The following is a 21,860-nucleotide window of genomic DNA, read 5'->3' as shown; positions in this document are numbered from 1 at the left end:
TCACCACCACCACCACCACCACCACCACCACCATCATCATCAGGAAGAAACAGATGTAATTAACTTAGGAATATGTTTGCCTTTATGTCTTGTGATGTGCTGAGTCTGGTCAGTAGGTCGTCCTGTACAGCCAGCCTCATGCCTTGTCCTGCCTTTCAGTACCATAGCAGGGCTGCAGTGAGCGCTGCTGTTGAATAAGCAGGTGCTCATTAAAAATGAACACAAACCCCATCACTGACAGGGCCTTCTTAGAGTCACATGCTCTATTAAGCTCATCCATGCATCATTTACATGCCCGTTGTTCAGAGGGGGACATTGAGGCTGACAAAGTCTAAATAATGTGCCCACATTGTTCTTCAGGAGTACCTGAGGCCCAGGCCAGCTTTCTGTACCACGGGGTAATGTCACTGTGGTGGTGGCTGCTGCAGCTGCTGTTTATGTCAGGAGCAACCTCCCATAGACATGGGGCAAACCCCCTGAGTCCTGACCTTCACAGCCATGCTCAAGAACTCTAGGCATGCCCCTGCCTTCCTTCTGGGTGCTCGGTCCATCTGGGCCATTCCTCGGGGGCCCATCCCAGGACAGAAAGCAAGGGAACAGGGATAGAGGGAAGTGCAGCGTGCACGAGCCACTGCTCTGCCTGGGAACCTGTTGGGAAGTCAGGAGAGATATCTAGGAGCCTCTCGATGAATGGTTGGCAGGATCTCCTCAGCAGAAAAAAGGGACCAGGACAAGCCAGACTCCAGCCCAAGCCTGGTGAGGACTTCAAGGCCTCAGGAGCCTTGGGCAAGGCTTGGGAGTACAACTGAGGCCCGTAGGGGGCCCTGAACACAAAGCCACCTGAAGGCTATGCCAGGGAGTCAGGTGACTGGAGTCCTAGAAGCTATCTTTAGGGAGCATTTATTAGACGCCGGGCACTGTAATAGGCGTGGGGGTCGGAGGTGACGAAGACACAGTCATTCCAAGGAGTCTAGGCCAATTACTGTGTGCCTGGGGTGTCCACCTCAGAGACCCACATCCCTGACCTACTGTAACACGTAGCTGCTGCCTTTCTCCCGTCGGACCAGACTCCTTCCATAAAACAGCTTTACTGGGCTGGCCCCTGTTAACAGACTCTTCAACTTGTTGGATTAAAGAGCCTGTGGGTACCGTGGCAGGGCTGGGCGGGGTGCCGCATCGTCCCACCTCAGATGCCAAGGAGGCGCAGAAACAGCCTCCGGGCCTTGGGGACAGCAGCTTTCTCAGGCGCTCCCACCCTCTGATAGCTGCCAAATGTGTTCCTGCAGCCAAGAAGCGTGACATGAAAGTCCTCACCCTGCCAACTTGGCCTGTGATGGTTAAATGACAGACGCCAACACCCTGACTTCGGGTTGCTGCTGACTTTGGCAGGGAGAGGCGAAGGAGGTGGCCTTGGCTGCTCGGAGGTGAGGGGCTTCCCACAAGAGTACCTGTCACTCTCGGTGGGGTAGGCGGAGCCACAAGGCTCATTATTCCCCCACCATGTGGGGTGCAGCCAGGGAAGCGCCCAACCTTGGCTGCAGGTCAAGGACAAGCTGAGGGCCCTGTGCTCACCCCACAGTGCCCGTGCATTGAAGCCTTCGCCTGTTCTCTTCCTCGCCTGACCTCACGGCGGAGGCAACAGAGTCCAGAAGGCCTCGTTAACTTCTTCAAGGCCACAGCGTCACTTGGTGTGGCAAGCAGAATGACTGTCGTTCATGTTTTATAAAGACAGGAAATGGTTCAGAGAGGTTAAGTGACTTGCCCTGGGTCACAGAGCAGGCAAGCAGGACCCTTGTCCCAGGTCAGAGTGACAGTCCACTGCAGCGGGCCTTCTCCCGCTCACCTGGATGAGAAGGGAGCCAGCAGCCAGGAACCGCCCTGCGGGCCTGTGTTGGGGTGGCGTCATCGCTGGCTTATCCCACTGAGCTCTGATTCTTGGTGTGTCCACTGCAGTCAACTTCTTTTTTTGTCAGTATGACACAAACCTAGACATACCCGGGAAGAGGGAACAACAGTTGAAGAACTCCCTCCACCCGATTGGCCGCTACGCAAGTCTGTGGGGACATCTTCTTGATTGATAGTTTGCAGGGGTCCACTGTGGGCAGTGATGTAGTTTTGCCAGTGATTTATCACAGTAACAGAGAACTAAACCGCAACCTCAAGTACATGTTGATTTATCTTTTTTCTTTATTTTCTTTATTTTTAGAGATTGATTTATTACGGATAGTGCTCTGCCTGCATGGATCCCTGCAGGCCAGAAGAGGGCACCAGATAGCATTATGAGCCACTATGTGGTTGTGGAATTGAACTCAGGACCTTTAGAAGAGCAGCCAGTGCTCTTAACCCCTGAGCCATCTCTCCAGCCCACATGTTGATTTCTTATAAATCAAGGAAACCTTTATATATAATGATAAAGTATCGTCTTTATACCCACAAGAGTAGAAACACACCAGGCCCTCATGCACGCTGCCCTTGCAAGCTATCGTATGAAGGACGACACCAAAGAGAGGACGAAAATGTCAGAATGTGGCCCCTCTCTTGTGGCTGGGGTTGTCATCCTCTGTGATCCTCTCCTACTTGGGGCAAACCCATGTCTCTGCTCCTCCTCAACACTGGAATAATGAGAGAAAAAAAGCAAAGTAACAGGGGACCCAGGGGTGGCAGGGAGAAGGCTGCCTTCTGAATGACAGATTTCTCCAGAAGGGACAGAGGAGCGGCAAGAGGCAGAAATGATGGGGACACGGGTCTGTAAGCTATCTCGACACTGAGGATCACAGCACAGTCATGAGAGCCTGGACTATACCGAAGACATGAATTTCCTAAGTCCCCGAACTCCTTTCCTGCGGCTGCTGTGACAAGCGGCTACAAACTTGGTGACTTACAGCAACAGAAATTTATTTTAACCCCCCCCCCAGTTCTGAAGACTTAAAAGTCTGTGATCTGTTACTAAGCCATCCAAAATCTATATAACCTTCCTTGCTCTAGGGAGAGTCCCTCTCTTGTCCTTTCTAATTTCTGGTGACTGTCAGGATTTCTGTACTCTGGGCTTCATCACTTGATCTCTACCTCAGAGGTCATTCTAGCCCCCTCCCCCATCTCCTATCCCTGCCTTTTCCTGAAAAGAATTCTTGTCACAAGGCCCCTGATAATCCAGGATCATCTTACTCCAAAATCCTTAATCACCTCTGAAAAGCCCTTCCATTCAGGTTCCAATCCTAGAACCCAGGATTAGCACCCGTGGAGGGGTTGCTTGCAGCTGACCCATGGGCACGAGCCGCACGCCCAGCACCTGAGAGCAGAGGGCAGCAGGCTCTGAGCTGGAGGTAGACTCCTAGAATGAGCCTGGACAGAACAGGGAGTCGGGGAGTGCCTCCCCTGAAGCTGGGAGCGGTGGAGCAGGCCTGTAATCCCAGCACTTGGGAGGCAGAGGCAGGCGGATCTCTGTGAGTTCGAGGCCAGCCCGCTCTACAAAGGGAGTCCAGCCAAGGCTACACAGGAAACCCTGTCTCAAGAAAAAAGAAAAAAAAAAAAAAAAAAAAAAAAAAGGTCCCTCCCTTGCTTAGGTGCTCCTTTTTATCAGTGTCTTCTCCATCCAGCTGGAGTCAGTTCCCAGCAAGCATAAGTTGCTCAGAAGTGAAGCCAGTAAGCACAGGTGTCCAAAGACAATGTAAGGGCAGGCAGCACCCCATTCTGAGATGGGACAATGGAGGCCAAGCAAGGGGGTCTGGTTTTGTCTGAAACCAATACAACACGAGGGGTTTTGCGTGTCCTCCGTCTCCTACAGCCTTCCTATACCAGCTTTTCTTATTTTATCATTTCTCATCCTTTTGTTTTGTTTTCTTCTTGGCGCTTTAAAGCGAAGGGCCCTGGAGTGCATCTTCCTTACAAGAGACTGCATGAAAGTGTTTTTGTCACCAGTCGCATCTGGTGCTTCTTTAAGTGGGGTGTTGGGGTTGGGGGCCAGGTCCGTGGAGTCAGGCTTCTTATTCCAGCAGGAGGAAAGGAGGAGGAGAATGCGTGGTGGTCAGCCCCTACCTTCTCGCGCCATCAGCCGTGGACGGCGCCCTCCTAAAAACAGAAAAGCTGCTGTGACAACCTGGAGTTCAAAGCACTGGGGGTGAGGTGGGGGCGGGGGCTGGGGAGGCAGAAGTAGGCGGATCTCCGTGAGTTCAAGGCCAGCCCGGTCTACAAAGTGAGGACAGCCAGGGCGGTTACACAGCAAAATCTTGTCTCGAAAATCAAAAACAAACAAACAAACAACAACCACAGAAGTCAGCGGTTCTGGAATCTGGGTAGTATCTTGCCCACCCTGGAATCTAATGTAACCTCAACTTCACCTCCGGCTGGTTTTACACAAGAAACAGAAAACTTCCACGAACCTGTTCCCTCGTCTTTCACGTAGGCAGACACCGCTGGAGGTGGCAAGTGTCCACCCCGCCCGGGCCGCCTAGGACCCTCCCCCGGGACCAATCCACGACCCCCCCCCCCTGCGCGCACCTCTACCTAAAGCCACCCTGGGCGCGCGTGGGCAGGGCTGAGCCAGGGCACGCTCAGGCTCCACAGCTCGGAAGTCGTCCGGGCCTCCGCCTCCCACGCGCGGACTTACGGGGCCCACGCGGAGGGCGGGCCGAGCCGGAGCCTTTGTGTTCAAACCGACCAATGGGCGGCGACGGAGGGCGGGGCGGGCCGGCCGAGCCGGGCCAATGGGTCGTGGGCTGTCAGCGTTGAGTGACAGGCACACACATACACACTGGGCCACGCGCGCGCAGCCCTGCCCCACTCGCGCAGCGCGGGCCCCCGCCGGCCGCATTGTCCGTGCAGCGACCCCGCGCCGTCCTGGGTCCCCGCTCCGCGCGCGCCGCAGCCCCACCTCCGAACCCGGCTCGGCTCGGCGCTCGGCACCGCCCGGGGGACCCACGCAAGGTAAGAGACGGGGTGGGCCCGCCTCCCACGGCCCGGCTCTCGCTCGCCCCGGCTCGCCGTCCGGCCTGCGTCCCCTTGTCCCGCCAGGCCGGCCCACCCCAGCCCCGCACGGCGGCGCACACCCCGGGCCACCCTCGGCCCGGCGCCCTGACGCATCGCGGTCACGGGGAGGGCGCTGTCCCCAGGCGGGACTTCCCCAGCAGCCTCCGGGGAGGAGGGCAGCCAAGACCCAGCCGCCCCAGCCGCCCCAAACCGGCCCAGGGCAGTGCCACAGGCCGGGTCCTGGCATTGGAAGTTCACAGCCTGCGCCACGGCCGCCTGTCACAGTTGGGAGGGGTGGGGGACGGGCGGGGGGGGGGGGGAGGCCCATTTAGCTCAGTTCCAAAACAGCCTACCCAACCTAACCAAAACAAAGCCATCGCGCGCAGGGGTGTGACTTAGAGCCAGGACAGGGGGTGAGCGCCTGGAGCAATTTCCACGTCCCAGGGGAAGTGGAGTGGAAATGTCGCCAGTTAAGACCCCCCCCCCCAAGACAGGGGCCGGATCTCGGTTGTAATGAAAAGACTCTGAAAGTAGGAAAGGATGTTTCCTTTGAAGGCTTTTGTAACTGTCGGGGGGCAGAGTGGAGGAGTGTCTTATCCTAGAGGCTTCCCACAGGGTAGACCTTGGTCCTCTTGTGAAACCTGGATGGCCGCTGTGGTTAACTATTTTGTGACAACGGGGTGAAGTAGAAAAGATAAAAAGATAACGTCCACACAGCGCTCGGGAGGGCTGGGCGGTGGCACCCTTGGCAGCGTTCAGCGCCGCCCACCCCCACCTCCACCTCCTCGGAGCGGGGTTAAGATTCTTGCCAGCAGTAGCGTGGGTGCCGGGTGCCGTATAAACATGCTGCCTTGTTGTCATCCTGTGCCCCCTTCATGAGCTGCAGTGGGACAGGGGTTAAGAGGAGGAGGGTGTGGGCGTCTGGAGCTGTCAGATGGGGGCGGCAGCATGGGGGGAGCTGCCTTATAAGGACTGGAGTACAACCAGGCCAGCTTTCTGCCTGAAAGGCTTGAAGTTAAAGAGAGTGAAGGATTCCAGACGGGCAGGCCACCTGGGAAGATGCCAGGTAGCCCAGACAGGAGGCTGCTTGTCTTTGTAGCCGGATGAACCTGACCTTCTGGTTTCTGTGGTCGGGGTTGAAGTGTGTTTCTCACCGCTGGAGGGTCAGTGTCCACCGCTGGTATCAGGAGTGATACAAAGTCACAAAGACCGGAAAGTCTCTGTTGGGATGAGCTTGTTTTGTAGTCCCTGCTAGCTAGCCCAGGCTCCTCGACTCCCGGCTTGGAAATCTGAGTTTGAAAGTTTCGCTTACCTTCAATCATGGCACGGTGGAAGGCTGTCCCTGGCCGGGTCTTCTCACCTCAGCCTTCCTGTCAATTTCACCCCACCCCACGTGGTGACTGTGACTGTCCAGACTGACTGCAACACCACACACACACAGCTCCGCTTTCTACTTCCTGCTTCGTTAACAAATATTCACTGCAGATGTCCAGGCCCTGCAGCCTGTCAGGTCTGAGCAGAGAGACCTGGCTCTCACCTACGGGCTAGTGTCCCAGGTTCCTCCCCGTAAGACGGGTGATGATGGCCACCTTGCTAGTACCCAGGGTATTAGTGAGTAGGAAAGGAACCCCGCAGCCGGTAGTCATTTGTCATTGTCACGTCAAGAAGCTACAGCACAGTGTGCCAAGCACAGTGTAGGTGGGAAGGGTTTCTGCAGTCGGGATGTGGCTGGGGTTGTGAACCAGGGATTGTGACTAAAAGGAAGGAAAGGATGGGCTCTGGAGAGATGGCTCAGAGGTAGAGAGCACTGGCTGCTCTTCCAGAGGACTCAGGTTCAAATCCCAACACACACACACACACACACACACACACACACACACACACACACGGTGGCTCATAACTGTAATTCCAGTTCAGGGGGACCCAGCAGCCTCACATAGACGTACATGCAGGGAAAACACCAGTGCACATAAAATAAAAACAAATCATTAAAAAAGGAAAAGAAAGTGTGCCCCATGGAAGGGGAGCAAGGGGTGCGAGGCTGGACAACCGGAGAGAATAAAGCCCTGGGGTGGGGGTGGGGCTGGAGGGCACGCCCCAGGAAGCAGTGCCTGTCATGTGTCATGTCTCTGCTGCACCTCAGAAGTTGAGCAAGGCTCGACTCTGGCTCCCACAGAGGTCAGTGCCAAGGAGGATAAAGGCAAGCAACCTATAAATTAGGAAACCTTGTGAAAAGGGCCATGGAAGAGGCTCCCTGAATCTTAAGTAAGTCCCAAGGCAGGCAGCAGCCAGGGGTGAGTGGAGAGACAGCCTAGATCATAGGCGGCTTTGCCTGGTGTACTGGGTGTCCATCCTCTGCCAGTGTCACCCTCTGGGAACAGCTCCGCACCTATACCAAGTTGTCCTGTCTCCCCTAGCCTCTCTTCAGGAGAAGGGTCCCCACCCTGCCCCATCATGTCAAGACGAAGCCAGCGCCTCACGCGCTACTCCCAGGATGACAATGATGGCAGCAGCAGCAGCGGCGCGAGCTCCGTGGCAGGAAGCCAAAGCACCCTGTTTAAAGACAGTCCTCTCAGGTAGGAAAAGAGCAGGCAGCTCTTTCTTTTGCTGCTGTTGTGGATGGAGAGGAGATGCTTGGCCGAGAGGGTTCTGCCTTTCTTCACGCCTGTAAGGATGCTGGGACCCAGGAAGCTGCCTCCTTCACCCCCCTTCGAGCCGGAGCCACCCAGCCTCAGGTTTAGTGAACAGGAAGTGGGGAGAGGCAGCCTCACACCAAAGCCAGGCAGGAAACACCAAAGCTGTAAGCTGGGCTCTCTGACTGTGGGTGGGTGTGGCAATCCAGCCACCCTCCCCAGGTCCACACTTGACATCTCACCATCTTGGGGCCTCGGTAGTGGCTGGTGGCTCAGGGAAACGGTGCCTTGCCATCCTGCCTCCTTGCAGCCTTGAGCCCCTGAGGCTCTGGCCAGGTCTGGGAGGCCAGGTCAGGTTTGTCCAGATCTTCAGTAGGGTTGTGGAAACGCCTAGTCCCACTTGGAAGCATGGGAAAAGGTCTGGCTTTGAAGTTAGAAACCTGGTTTGGATGCTACGGCCGTCTCTGGTGAGACTCAGCGACAGATACTAGGAGCAGAGACCTGTGCTGGGAACTAGTCAGAGGCAGATAGGTTGTTGGTCGCCTGGCAACAAGGCCTGACTGAGCAAAGCAAGGCTGATGGCTTTCCCTTCCCGGCTGGGCTCACGTCCCTGCCTCTCTCCTCTTGGCTGTCCCACAGGACTTTGAAGAGGAAATCCAGCAACATGAAGCGCCTGTCCCCAGCCCCACAGCTGGGCCCCACCTCTGACTCCCACACCTCCTACTACAGCGAGTCCCTGGTTCGGGAGTCCTACATAGGCAGCCCCCAGGCTGTCTCCCTCGCCAGGAGCGCCCTCCTGGACGACCGCCTACACAGTGAACCCTACTGGAGTGAGTACTCCAGACCTCCCCTCCCGGTGTTCCCATGGGGCCCCTCAGCCCCAGGCCCCCCCAGGTGGAGGCTGTGGGAGCTCAGCAGAGCCCATCTCCTGCCAGGTGGAGACCTGAGGGGGAGGAGGCGGAGAGGCACGGGTGGCTCTGAGAGCAGCAAAGCCAACGGGCTCACCACCGAGAGCAAGGCCTCAGAGGACTTTTTCGGCTCTTCCTCGGGCTACTCTTCAGAGGATGACTTTGCAGGTAGGTGCTGCCTTCTGATTCCGTGTGAGTAGGTGCCAGGGCTCCAGGGGACCAAGGGCAAGGGGCACCCTGACAGTGTGAGGTGACCTCACACTTGTGGGCACGTCACAGCTTCCCTGAGAGCTGGGGATAGTTTCAGTGGTAGAGAATTTGCCTGGCAAACATGCAGCCTTAGGTAGCTCTCTCTCTCTCTCTCTCTCTCTCTCTCTCTCTGTTCACGAAAGTGCGCACTTTACTGGGTGTCCGAACAAAGCATTCCCTCCTGGTCCAAGCTGTCCCTTACCTAGGACTGTGTGTGTCTGTAGGATCCTCCTCCAATGGTCTTTGAGTGACCCAGAACCACACCACTGTGTTCTGGGCACTTTAACCCAGGGCTCAAGCATGGTCAGTACTCAGTAATTTCTGTTACATACAGGAATGAGTCCCTTGTCTGGTTCTAAGCAACTACCTAGGGACTGTCAGCAAGGTGAGGGGTGCAAAGGGAAATAAAATGTCAGGGCCAGGGACTTAGCTCAGAGGCACAGGTCCTAGGTTCAGTCCCCAGCACCAGGAAAAAGGTATTGGAGACTTCCCATCTCGTCACTTCACAAACATTCCTTGACCTACTGTGTGCTGGGCCAGCCTGACAGGCGGATGGGTGGCAGATGGCATCTGAGGCCCTAAGAAGTCAGTGCCGGTGAGGAGCTGAGTTTGCCCCCCCCCCCCCACAGGCTACACAGACTCCCAGCAGCATGGCTCAGGGTCAGGGTTAAGGAGTGCAGCATCTCGGGCAGGCTCCTTTGTCTGGACTCTGGTCACTTTTCCAGGTGGGTGCTTGCTGTGTGCTAGGCCACTGGCACGCTCTGCAGCCGTCCCCTCTCACTGGGTCTGGGCCTGGGCACACCTTGGGGAAGGCTTGTATTGGAACAAGCACTGGGGCCAGGAGCTGTGGGACCCCAGCAGGTCTGGGCCTGAGCCATTGCAGAATGGGCCGGGGTAGAGGAAGACTGGGCAAGCATGCGGACTTGGAAAGGGGTGGAGGTCACTGTGAAGTGGGACAAAGGAGGCGTGGCAGGGGTTGGACAGGGGAGCATGCAGATGGGGAAAGGGTAAGTGTGGTAAATCTGACCGAGTCTTGGGCTTCACGGCCACCTTCCAGGCCGGCTCTTCAGTCTTCTCTACTGGTGGATTGGCACCACCTGGTACCGCCTGACGACTGCCGCCTCCCTCCTGGACGTCTTCGTCTTAACCAGGTGAGCGAGACTCCGGTTGATGAATCAGAAAGACCTGGCACCACAGGCCCAGTGGCGCATCAGGCCTGCATGCAGCCCACCATCCCCTGAAGGTTTCCCCGCCTATGCATAGCGTGTACTGTAGGCAGGGTTGATAGCCCTTCCCACAGTTCTCTGCGACACAGGTTCCTGCTTCACTTTCATTCTTCCTAAGAACCAAATGTCACCCAGCCCAGCCATATCCAGTCCTCACAGAAAGGGTGGCTTTGCTCCCACTGATAAACTGTGAGGCCCTACCCCAAAAGTGGGGTTCTCAGAAAGCCCTGTCTCCCTCGTAAGCCTGTGACAGGCTACATCCCAGAGGTTCCTGCTTATGATTAGAAGCCATGAAGAGGCTTTCATTGCCTGAGGACACTGTGGCGTCATTTCCTGAGTTCCCAAACTAGCAGGACAGAGGTTAAGGACCGTGCCCCTTGGGCTAAACCAGGAGGTCATGGTGCCTGTGCCAAATCCAGGTCATGGGACATGCCTGGTGCTGCTGGAAAGAGGGACAGTCACCAAAGAACCTGAAAGAATAGAGAATCAGTCAGGAGGCTGAGAGTCTGAAGCTAGCCTGAGCTACATGGGGAATCCAGGCCAGCCTGGGCTACTTATTAAGACCCTTATAAAAAAATGTAAGTGTGTGGGTGGGTGGGTGGGTGGAAAGATGGCTCAGCAGTTAAGAGCACTGGCAGCAATTCCAGAGGACTTGAGCTCAATTCCTAGCCCCCACATGGTGGCTCCCAACAGTTTATAACTTCAGTTCCAGGGAATCCAATGTTCTCTTCTGGACTCTGAAAGCAATCATCTGCACGTATGTGTACACACACACATACACATACACAAACATACCACACACACATAAACAAACACATACACATATCACATACATACACACTCATACACACACACACACACACACACACACCACACATACACAATTAAAAATAAGTTTTAAAATCCAAATAACCAGGATTTCCCCATAACTCTTAGGACCTACAGGTACCCAGTCTGGGCCAGGTCCCAGAGGAAGCTTAAACTCTAGTTTAGAATTCTAGAAAAGTCCTAAGGGACTGAGTGGAGCATGGAGGCCCAGATCCCACTGATCGCCTTCTGTCTGCTCTCCCGAGGTCCAGGCACTTCCCACTGCACCTGAAGACTTTTCTGTGGTTCCTCCTGCTCCTGCTCCTCCTGACTGGTCTGACCTACGGTGAGCAGGGGTGGAAGAGCGGGAAGCTGGAGGCAGGGGTACGGTGTGGCAGATGCTGACAGTGAGTCAGGCAGAGCCCTGGGCCTGACTTTCCCACTCCCCCAAACCCACCCCAAGGGCTGTGCTGCCCCAGGCTGCCCCTTCTGACAGTGTCCCAGGGCTGAGGGGATACGCCTCCTCTCCTGACCTTGCTGTTGCTACAGTACATGGCGCCTGTGGGAGGAACACGCCCCTGGACAGCCACTTTCTGGGTAGCAAGCAAGACTCTGAGCTATTATTAGGAGCAGCTATTTTCCCTCTATTCCAAATCAGGACAGAGTCTGTGTGAGTGGATTGTTTTTACAAGATCAAGTGAAACCTTTGGCTGCCTTTAAGCTAGAAGCTCTGAAACAGACAGAGAGGTGCTGGTTGGGACAGTGAGGCCTGCAACACTGCCTCATTCTGTTTGTCAGAGGACCTTGTGTCATCTTTGCCTTGTGTGTTCTCTCATTGGACAGTTTCACTGAGTGTCCGGTTTCATGTGACTTGGCTGCGTAGTCCCAGGCTCGCTTTCACTGTCTGCAACAGCAATCCTTTATCAGTGTTTTAGTGTCTTTTTTGTTTGTTTTGTTTTAAAGACAGAGTTGGTTTTATAGTCTTTTCCCTCCTCATTCTCCTTCTGTTTCATTTTGTTTTGTTGGTATTTTTTTAAATAAGATTTCACTTTTTAGCCCTGGCTGTCCTGGCCTGAAACCTTGCTGGCCTTGAACTCACAGATCTGCCTGCCTCTGCCTCCTGAATGCTGGGATTAAAGGCGTAGGCCACCTCCGCCACCTCCCAGTGTACTTCTCTTATTAATAAGAGGGCAGGACATTTTTCCAAATGTTGATTTCCTTTTTGTTTCCTGTTAGAGGAACAACTTGTTCATACCCAGTGGAAACTAGGCATCACCATTAAAATAATAGTTTTATTACTCATGATGGTAGTGTTTATTCTGGCAGCACTTTTCTAAGTGTTACTTTCCCCCAGCTCAATCTGAGCCTCACAGTTTCCTCGAGGGGTTGATAGAGCTGGTGTCACAGCCAGGGCATGTGGAGGTGCGAGTGGAGGGGGCCCAGATCTGCTCAGAGAGTGTATGGGTTATCATGTCTACTTGGGACTTGAAGCAGAGTGGCTGTACAAACTTCTTCCCCTCCCTGCCCGTGGCCGATAAGTAAGTGGCAAGTGTGAAATCAGGGGCCATCTGTTCATCTATGGCTGCAGTCTTGGACCCTGCTCTGGGGCCTCAGAATCCCACTTTGAAGCAGGTACTGTGTTCTCTTGAAGATGCTCAGTTGTCAGCAGCCAGTAGAGCCAGGAGCTGCTAAGCCCACTCACAAATGGCCTCTTGAGCCCTCTAACCCTTTCTCTGGACAGGGCAGCCAATGCTGGTTGTCAAAGCTCCCCAGGAGACTGTTCGAAGAGGGCCCACCCTCAAGACTCTGCAGCTGGTAAAGGAAGGCGCTTCATCCTAACTCTGCCTTTGGCATGAGTGCAGGAACCCAGAGGCTGATGAGAGCACAAAGGTGCTGTGAGGTCATGGCATCGTCTCTGGTAGAGCAGGGCTCACAATGACACAGACCATGACTGAGGAGACTCTAAGCGCGCTCTCCCTGTGCCTAGGTGCTTGGCATTTTTACCCCTTGGGGCTGCAGACACTGCAGCCCGCTGTGGCCTCCTGGTGGGCAGCAAAGGAGAGCAGGAGGCAGCCGGAGGTCTGGGAATCCAGAGATACCTCCCCGCACTTCCAGGTGAGTCCGAGGGTGCCGAGGGTGACTTCTCCAGCCTGACTGTGCAGGTAGCAAACCCAGCTCACACAAAGCCACAGAACTGCCCCCAGCTGTTGGGGGGCCTGGGGAGGAAGCTAACTTTCCCCTGAACACAACCCAAAAGTTATGTACACCCAACAACCCAAAAGTAATGCACACCTTCAGAAAGCAGAAGGAAGGGCCCGGCAAACGGTCTTGTTGCTTTTCAGTGTGATTTCTCCATATTGACATGGCTTCTGTGTTTGTAACATCCTGGATCAGGCACCTCCCACCCCTCCCCCAACTTAAACTTGTGGTTTAAGATTTCAAGTTGAGAGTCTGGAGGGACCGTGGGCCCTTCTGGGCTGTGCCAGGACAGGCTGTGCTAGCTGCATAGTGGGCCAGCTGGGCCAGGCCCTCACAGGAACAGCTGCCCCCACGTGCTCTTTGTTCACCTACTGAGCTAGCCTGGGCCTGAAGTCAGTTGAGGGTGACAAGCGGACACATAGCCAGAATGCAGTAGAAATACAGGTCTCCAAAAACTCTGCCCCAGGGCAACACACTTGCTGTGTGAGTACGAGACCTGAGTTCAGATCCCCAGGGAGCCAGATAGTCAACTCTAGCTGAAACAGTGAACTCCAGGTTCAGTGAGAGAGCTAGTCCCCAAAAAATGAGCTGGAAGTTGGGTGTGGTGGCACGCGCCTGTAATCCCAGTGCTTTGAGAGGCAGAGGCAGAGGCAGAGGCAGGCGGATCTCTGAGTTTGAGGCCAACCTGGTCTACAATTGAGTCCAGGACAGCCAAAGCTACACAGAGAAACCCTGTTTTGGAAAAAAAAAAAAAAAAAAAGAAAAAAGAAACAAAGAGTCCTTGAAGAGATGAGGCCCACCTTTCATGTGAAAGGGAGAGGGGCCAGCAAAGCTCGGCCAGCTGTCTCAGTGGCCGTACTCAGGAAGCCTTGCGGTAGGCGCCCCTGCTGGCAGACACCAGTGAAGACAGCTGGTTGGGAGAGCTGAGGGCAGGGCAGGGTAGGACGGGCAGGGGATGGGGTTCTGTGCCCGCTGCCTTTTGAGTCGTGCACGCATGTTTAAAGCAGAATGTTTAAAACCTGAGACCTCTGCCCCAAAGCCCTGTGCCCTTTAAGGGACGGTTGGTAGACTGCGTTTTGTAATTTCCCTTGGCAGAGAGTTTGTTGTTTGGCCAATAGCAGTCCTTAGAATTCACGACACACTATCAGGTGCCACCCTCGGGTTCAAATGGCTCTTACTACATCTTCTCTGTAGGGCATACAGGAGGAAAACGCAAGGTTTTCAAACCATTTCCTCTTTTGGTGTAGTTACCTATGGAAGAACAAAAGTGTTTCAAAGCCAAAAGCTCCTCCCCACCCCCCCAGCTCATGAGGGGGAGCCTGCCCAGCTGGGGCCCTGTGACCATCCTACAACTTCACAAAAATTTCCTAGCCAGTCCCCGTGCTCAGACTCCCTCTCTTGCCAACCACCTTTCCTTCCACATTGGGATCTGATAGCAAGGACATATTTGGGGGGGGCGCTCCTGTAACACACACCCAGAATCTTCCATCACATGCTCCAGCTACTAGCCACGTCCCAGCTGTTTTTGCTTCTTTTGTTTGTTTGTTTTTCAAGACAGGGTTTCTCTGTGTAGCCCTGGCTGTCCTGGAACTCACTCTGTAGACTAGGCTGGCCTTGAACTTAGAGACCCACCTGCCTCTGCCTCCCAGATGCTGGAATTAAAGGCGGGCGCCACTGTACCCAGTGCACTATACCATGTCCGTCCTGGGTGTGCAGCATCAGGGGCCCCTGGAATTCCCTTCTCTCCGCCAGCTGTTGCAGTGGCCATACTCAGGAAGCCCTATGGAAGGCTCCCCTGGGCCCACACCTCGGTTCTTTCCCTCTGGCCCCACCAGGCTGAGCAGCGGATTCTCTCCCGGGTACACTCCCTGGAGCGGCGCCTGGAAGCTCTTGCTGCGGAGTTTTCCTCCAACTGGCAGAAGGAGGCCATACGGCTGGAACGCCTGGAGCTGCGGCAGGGGGCTCCCGGCCATGGAGGTGGCGGCGGTGGCCTGAGCCATGAAGATACCCTGTCTCTCCTGGAAGGGTTGGTGAGCCGCCGGGAGGCTGCCCTGAAGGAGGACTTGCACAGGGACGCGGTGGCACGTTTCCAGGTAGGGAACAGCGCTGCCTGGGTGTGGGACTGCACATCCCGAAGGGAGATGCCATAGAGAACCCTGACGGTGCACACTGGGGTGTGTGAGGGAGACGGTGGTGTGTCACATAGGGTTACTTGCCAGGTACCCGGTCAAGATGGGAATGATCCATTTTCCAAGGTGGGAGTGCCGGGCACAGTGCCTAACACCTGTCAATTGTTAGGCACCAGGTGGTCCTCCTTGTATTTCAGAGTCTTGTCCAAGGGCAGCTGTCAGGCCTCAAGCTCTCAGGGCATTGGTGGCACATGCCTTTAATCACAGCACTCAGGAGGCAGAGGCAGGTGGATCTCTGTGAGTTCCGAGGCCAGCCTGGTCTGCAGAGCAAGTTTCAGGACAGTCAGGACTATAGAGAGAGATGCTGTCTCAAAACAAAACAATGGGGGAAAAAAACACCCAAAAAAGAAAGACAGATCCTTCAGTTTCCTCTTTATATCTGGTAGGAAGAACTGGCTACCCTGAGGGCGGAGCACCACCAGGACTCGGAAGACCTCTTCAGGAAGATTGTCCAGGCCTCTCAGGTCAGTAGCATGTAGCCCCGAACTTACATCTGTCCCTGCTTCTTCCGAGGGGACTGCTGGGATATCGAGTAGGAGGGGAGTCATCTCATGCCTTCTCTAGGGGCTCAGCTTGCCTCAGACAGATGCTCCACAGTGACCCCGGGATGTGCATGGGGCAAGGATGGTGATGTGTTGGGTGTTTTTGTGCTCAGTGAACACAAACTTACCTAGGCGGGACTGAGTCTGATAAGGGGTGAGGCTCACAGGACCTCACCGCCTTTGATCTTTGCTGAAAGGGCCGGGAGTCCCTGAGGCAGGGATGTACTTAAGCAAACGCTCCCTTATAGAACAGGCCCTCAGCTTTCTACAAACTCATCATTTCTTGTCCTTGTCCCTTCTTCCTGCTCCCAGGAGTCTGAGGCTCGTGTCCAGCAGCTGAAGACAGAGTGGCAAAGGTAATGGCTGCCATCTGGCCAAGGCTGGTTGAAACTTAGCTTGGGTCCCTGCCTGCAGCCGCTGCAGTGAAGATGGAGCTTGTGGGCTGCTCTTTTCTGTGTGCTCTGAGCTGGTGTGCCTTCCACAACAAGCTGTGAAGGCATGGGAGGCTGTGGCCTTGTGAATTGTGCTGTCCACGGCTAGAAGGGATCAGGCCAGAATTAGCTCTAAGGCAGCCATGCTAGTTCCCAAGCTCCTGAACTGTGTTCTGCTGCCAGACTCAAGGGCAGCCCCACTCCTTCACACAAACCGTGCGTGACGGGCATACACTTAATGGCAGGAGTCAGTCAGGGAGCCCTCTTTCTTCCTCAGCGTGGCCTTACTTGCTCCCCTCCCTCTGGAACTAGGATGACTCAGGAGGCTTTCCAGGAGAGCTCTGTGAAGGAGCTGGGACGCCTGGAAGCCCAGCTAGCCAGCCTGCGGCAGGAGCTGGCTGCCCTGGCTCTGAAGCAGAACTCCATGGCAGATGAAGTGGGACTGCTTCCGCAGAAGATCCAGGCTGCCAGGGCTGATGTGAGTGGGAATTACCCAGAGCCCTGCCGAACATCCTCCCCTGAGACCACCCACCTGGGGCGGCAGAGTGGTGTCTGTTAGCTGTAGCAGTATCCCTGGCCTGTTGTTCTGTAGGCACATGGCACAGCTGGACAGATGCAGGCCTGTGGGAAATGCATTCCCTGGAGAGTAGTTCCTTTTTTTTTTTTTTTTTTTGGGGAGTAGTTCCTAACCGCTAACATCTCTTTCAGGGGTTCCTTCCTTCCCTCCCAGCTCCTCTTCCCCCACCCCACCCCCTCCACCAGCCCTACCACAGCAGCCCTTGCCATTGCTGCCAGCTTCTTCAGAGTGACACTGCCTTTGTCCCTAGGTGGAATCCCAGTTCCCTGACTGGATCAGCCAGTTCCTCCTCCGAGATAGGGGTGCCCAAAGTGGGCTCCTACAGAGAGAGGAGATGCATGCTCAGCTGCAGGCGCTGGAGAGCAAGATCCTTGCCAGCATGGCTGAGATGCAGGGCAAGTCGGTCAGGGAGGCTGCGGTTTCCCTGGGACAGACACTGCAGAAGGAAGGCGTGGTTGGGGTGACAGAGGAGGTAAGGGACGACTGCCCCCCCCCCATGCACTGCCAGCCCTTTAGTTGTTCTAGGACACAAGTGATGGGGCCTCCTGGCTGGAGGTTCTGGGCCCACTGTGGGTGGTGGAGGTGTATAAGACCTGCTTGGGGACCACTGATGGCAGCCTAGCAGGCTCAGTCCATGGATGCCCAGGCAGGGCCTATGCCCCATTCACATGCCAACTGTCTGCTGGGGGCATGTTTTAGCAAGTGCACCGGATCGTCAAGCAGGCCCTGCAGCGCTACAGCGAGGACCGTATTGGAATGGTGGACTATGCCCTGGAATCAGGAGGTATGTGCTGCCTTCATCATTTCGCCTCATCTTGGTCCTTACACTGGCTAGGCCCCAAGTGTGCCAGGCAGCACAGTGCTAAGCACACAGGGCTTGGGACCAGCACCAACCAGACACCCAACCAAGGCTGGGGTATGGCCGAGGGATGCCTCGGGTTCCTGAGTGGATCCCTGGCTGGGAGGGGCCCTGTGAGTCTGGGTTAGAGCTAAGGGCTGTGCCTGAGGTACTTGTCCCCATGCTCTTGGAGACAGCCAGTGGCCGTCTCTTCCCTGGCTGCCTCTTCAGCTCTGGGCCTCCCCACAGTGAGTTCTGAAAACTTTCTTTGCTGTGTACAGGAGCCAGTGTTATCAGCACGCGGTGTTCTGAGACTTACGAGACGAAGACAGCCCTCCTCAGTCTCTTCGGCATCCCCTTGTGGTACCACTCCCAGTCACCACGTGTCATTCTCCAGGTGGGCACTCGAGCAGTGGGGGGGCCCTATCTCAGAGCCAGAGCTGGACTCCAGGCCCTGTTCTGACATGCCTCCCACCCCCTCCAGCCAGACGTGCACCCAGGCAACTGCTGGGCCTTCCAGGGGCCCCAGGGCTTCGCAGTGGTCCGCCTCTCTGCTCGCATCCGCCCCACAGCCGTCACCTTAGAGCACGTGCCCAAGGCCTTGTCGCCGAACAGCACCATCTCCAGCGCTCCCAAGGACTTTGCCATCTTTGTGAGTACCTGATCTGGGCCTGGGGACGGGGCAGGGGGGAGTGTCTGTGCTGAGAATCACACTGAGCTGGCTCTGGCAGTGGAGGGGTTGGTTAGTGAAAATAAAGGAGGAGAGCCTGGGAGAAAGCTGGACCTTCGGCACGGCTGTCCAGCTGTCCGAGGCTGCAGTGAGCAAGGCACGAGGTGGCCCTCCCTGACTCTTCCCATCCCTGCGTGCTTTTCTGTAGGGCTTCGATGAAGACCTGCAGCAGGAAGGGACGCTCCTTGGCACGTTTGCCTACGACCAGGATGGGGAGCCCATTCAGACCTTCCACTTCCAGGTACAGGCTGGTGGGGGCGGCTCCTCCCACTCCAGTCAGCCGACATCTCCCAGGACTAGCACAGGATAGAGGGACTGGCCTTTCTTCCCCCACCGCCTCACCTCAGGGTGGAGGGCGGAGATGACCCTCCTGTCAGTGACAGAGAGGGCAGCATCCAGAACTTCGTCAGCAGGTGCTCGGCTGAAGTGAGTTCTATCAAGGAAGGGTTATGACAAGGGTGTCACTGTCAAGGGCGTTCCAAACGATCAATGTGCAGTCAGCTAGGGTCTCAGGCAGAGGGCGTGTGGCCTAATTAAAGCTAATGTCAGATCGAGGCCTGTTAGAGGCAGATTCTGGAGCTAGGGACATAGTAGCTCAGTTCATTTGTTTGTTTTTGTTTGCTTACAATTATTTTTGTGTGTATGAGTACTTTGCTTGCATATGTATGTCTGTGTACCAGGCATTTGTGTGGGGCCCTAGGAAGGCTTTGGATCCCTTGGAACCAGAGTTACCAACAATTACAAGTTGCCGTAAGGATGCTGGGAATTGAACCTGTATCACATTAAGAGTAGCCAGTGTTCTTACTGAGCCAGCTCTTCGCCACTATAGCTCTGAAGCACAGCGTTCAAGCTAGACACTTGAGAAAAAAAAAAAAGCAAACTGTGTCCACAAGCTTCCTGTGAGGGTCCTGTGCACCGACAGCGCTGGCCGGGACTGGGAACGAATTCACCAGTGCTGGTTCTGATTCAGACTGTTCACACACGGTCCAAGGGCTGGCTCGTGTGGGTAGTGGCCCCTAGGAACCCTGATGTCCCCAGGCATGATAACTTTGTTCCAGGAAACAGACTGTTTTTTTTGTTCCAGGAAATTCTGCTTTTTGTTGTTTTGGTTTTGAGCCCCAAGGAAGGAGAAGACACCTGGCTGCTGGAGTAGCTCTCCCCCACCCCACGCCCTTCTCTGTTGGTGAGGCGTCAAGGGACTCTGACAGTGAACCCCTCTTTCCTACCTAGGCTTCCAATATGGCCACATACCAAGTCGTGGAGCTCCGGATCTTGACCAACTGGGGCCACCCTGAATATACGTGCATCTACCGCTTCCGGGTGCACGGAGAGCCCGCCCACTAGCCCTCTGCTGCTGGCCGTCTGGGAGGCTCACTCTTCGCAGCCATCCATCCCTGCTCTGAGAGGGGGTGCACAGCACCACACCACTGCTCACACATGCTCGATAGCGCTGACTTCAGGAGCGAAAGCCAAGAGGCAGCATGGGCAGGGTTCCCTGCACAGCCAAGCAGCTCCAGGTCACCAACAGGCTCCCGTGCTTTTCTTAGGCCTCTCCCTAGCTAGGTGCCTACCAGGGTGTATATATGTAGCATACTTTGGCGGACTGGGGGTCAAGAAGTGAGACTATTTGGTGGAGGGACTGGCACCAGAGAGTTCCTGGTAGGTGCCAAAGCTGTGGGCATGCCAAGCCAGAGCCCCAGGGAGGTGAGCTAGGGGTCTTGTGGCCTTTCAGGACAGTGCTCAGCACTATGCCGCTGGGATTGCCCCTGGCAGGTGCCTGGTAAAGGACTCAGAGGCTGCTGTGCTCTTCCGGCATGGCAAGTGCCATGGCCCACAGGGTTTCTCGCATCCTGGAGGATACCAGCTCCTGTGTGCCTCTGAGGACTGCTTGTCTGTGCCAATCTAGACAGTCCCCAGTGCTGGGGACCACTGCTTTTTCTCCCGCTGTGGGGTGAGGGGCTATTCTGTCCTCCATTCCTGCTACATCCTGCCTGTGCTCAACAAGCTTTCCATTCCCCCAGGGGAGGACTTAGGCCTGTCTTTGGGGCCATTCTATCAGGGGAGTCTAGAAGACAGGGGAGATGGCTCTGGGGGTCCTCTTGGTCCAGTGCCACTAGCCACAGTGTGGTTCAAGGTATCAGGCGGCGGAGGGGCAATGCTAACCCATCCATCTAAAGAGACCCTAGTGAGGGCCCTGTCCACTCTAAAACAACTCCCTCAGGCTCTCAGCGCTTGCTTACAGTCTGTCTCCTTTCTGGCTCCTCAATGGGGGGAGTTGGGTGAGGGCTGGGAGGGAGGCTAGCAAAAGTTAGCCTGTGTGGCTGTGTGGGGAGGGGTAAGAGGCTGTTAGACTGAGCGGCCCTGCTGTATTATATATAGAATTCTCAAGGTCTGTGGTGTTTTGTTTTTGTTTTTTTCTTTTTTTAAACTGAAAAGCTACAGGCTTGATTCCTAGCCCCATTCTGAGGGGCACCAGCTGTTACTCAGTTTCTAGTTCCTGGCCTCTGAGAGAGGCTTGGTCCTGGCCTACGTAAGGGGCCAGGGAGAGCTGCCAGGCAAGGGCCCAGTGTTCTGGCACAGCGATAACCTGTACAGCCCTGCCCTCAGGGCTTGTTCTGCACTCTCCTGTCACAAATGCTGCACTGTTGATTCTTTTTAAAAACAAAACAAAAAGCAAACCTCTCCAGACTCTTAATTTATGCCTATGCAAAAAATAAAGGATACCCAGGTTCACTGCATTGTGCTCTTTATCAGTCACAGAGCGACTCAGCTGCTCTTGGGGATACAGGGACTGAATTCTTAGCCAAACCACTGTACCCAAAGACTTAGTCCTAAGGCTCAGAGAAAGCCACCGGGATGAACTTGGAACCCCAGCTGTGTTCCTGGATTTGAGGGCTGGCAGGAGGGAGGGAGATGACTGCAGGAACTGTCAAGAACACCTCTCTGGGCTGGGCATGGTGACGCAGACCTGTAATCCCAGCACTCAGGGAGACAGAGGCGGAGGAGCTCTGTGAGTTTCAGTGGATCCAGGACAGCCAAGGCTACACAGAGAAACCCTGTCTCAAAAACCAAACCAAACCAAACCAAAAAAATCCCCAAACCAACAAAACCCCACCTCCACGGAGGGGGAGAGCTTTCTTATTTCTGCTTAAACACAGGAAGAGGGCCTCAGGATTACAGAGATGTCTCCTGAGGGGCCAGGAGCTGCCAGGTCCTGGGGGAGATGCCCTGATGGCTACCTAGATTCAGCTCAGAGTGATTCTTCACCAGGAGCCTCCTACTGACCATGGCATCTTGCCCAGAGCTGGTCCTTGCCATGGCTGAGAAAGCTGGTCAGCAGGGAGGAAAGGGCACTGGCTGGAGTACAAGTTGGCCCAGAGGCATTGGTCCAGAGCCCAGGGACATTGGATCTGTACTCACCCCCCTCCATAGAACAGACATCACCGGGCAGGAAGAGCCCCAGCAAACTGTGACTTGCCACACACCACCAGGGCTCCGTGCCTGTGCAGCCTGCCCATGTTCAAATCCTCTGGGTCTCTCAGAGCCTGGGCCTCACACCATTGTCT

The 21,860-nt window shown here is 55.3% G+C and overlaps 1 protein-coding gene across 3 annotated transcripts; it reads left to right on the top strand.

Annotated features, from left to right (window-relative positions):
* Positions 1 to 4,728: 4,728 nt before the first annotated feature.
* On the top strand, positions 4,729 to 21,032 carry Sun2 (Sad1 and UNC84 domain containing 2). 3 transcript variants are annotated; one of them, XM_055603079.1, is made up of 18 exons: positions 4,729 to 4,923; positions 7,383 to 7,541; positions 8,238 to 8,428; positions 8,534 to 8,674; positions 9,385 to 9,480; positions 9,813 to 9,906; positions 11,061 to 11,134; positions 12,776 to 12,903; positions 14,823 to 15,080; positions 15,563 to 15,640; positions 16,031 to 16,074; positions 16,462 to 16,627; positions 16,977 to 17,198; positions 17,426 to 17,510; positions 17,846 to 17,961; positions 18,049 to 18,216; positions 18,443 to 18,535; positions 19,525 to 21,032. In XM_055603079.1, exons 2-18 carry the CDS (start codon positions 7,420 to 7,422, stop codon positions 19,636 to 19,638), a joined length of 2,190 nt encoding a protein of 729 aa, XP_055459054.1. In that variant the 5' UTR covers positions 4,729 to 4,923; positions 7,383 to 7,419; the 3' UTR covers positions 19,639 to 21,032. The 3 variants fall into 3 exon arrangements, with proteins under 3 accessions (XP_055459054.1, XP_055459053.1, XP_055459055.1); XM_055603078.1 differs by having other exon boundaries at positions 11,055 to 11,134; XM_055603080.1 differs by lacking the exon at positions 9,385 to 9,480 and having other exon boundaries at positions 11,055 to 11,134.
* Positions 21,033 to 21,860: the final 828 nt, after the last annotated feature.

Source organism: Psammomys obesus, unplaced genomic scaffold (assembly GCF_907164565.1).
Source record: "Psammomys obesus unplaced genomic scaffold, mPsaObe1.curated_primary_1811, whole genome shotgun sequence".
NCBI lineage: Eukaryota > Metazoa > Chordata > Mammalia > Rodentia > Muridae > Psammomys > Psammomys obesus.
Note: the sequence above shows the minus strand (reverse complement) of the source record. Positions and strands in the feature narration are given on the sequence as shown.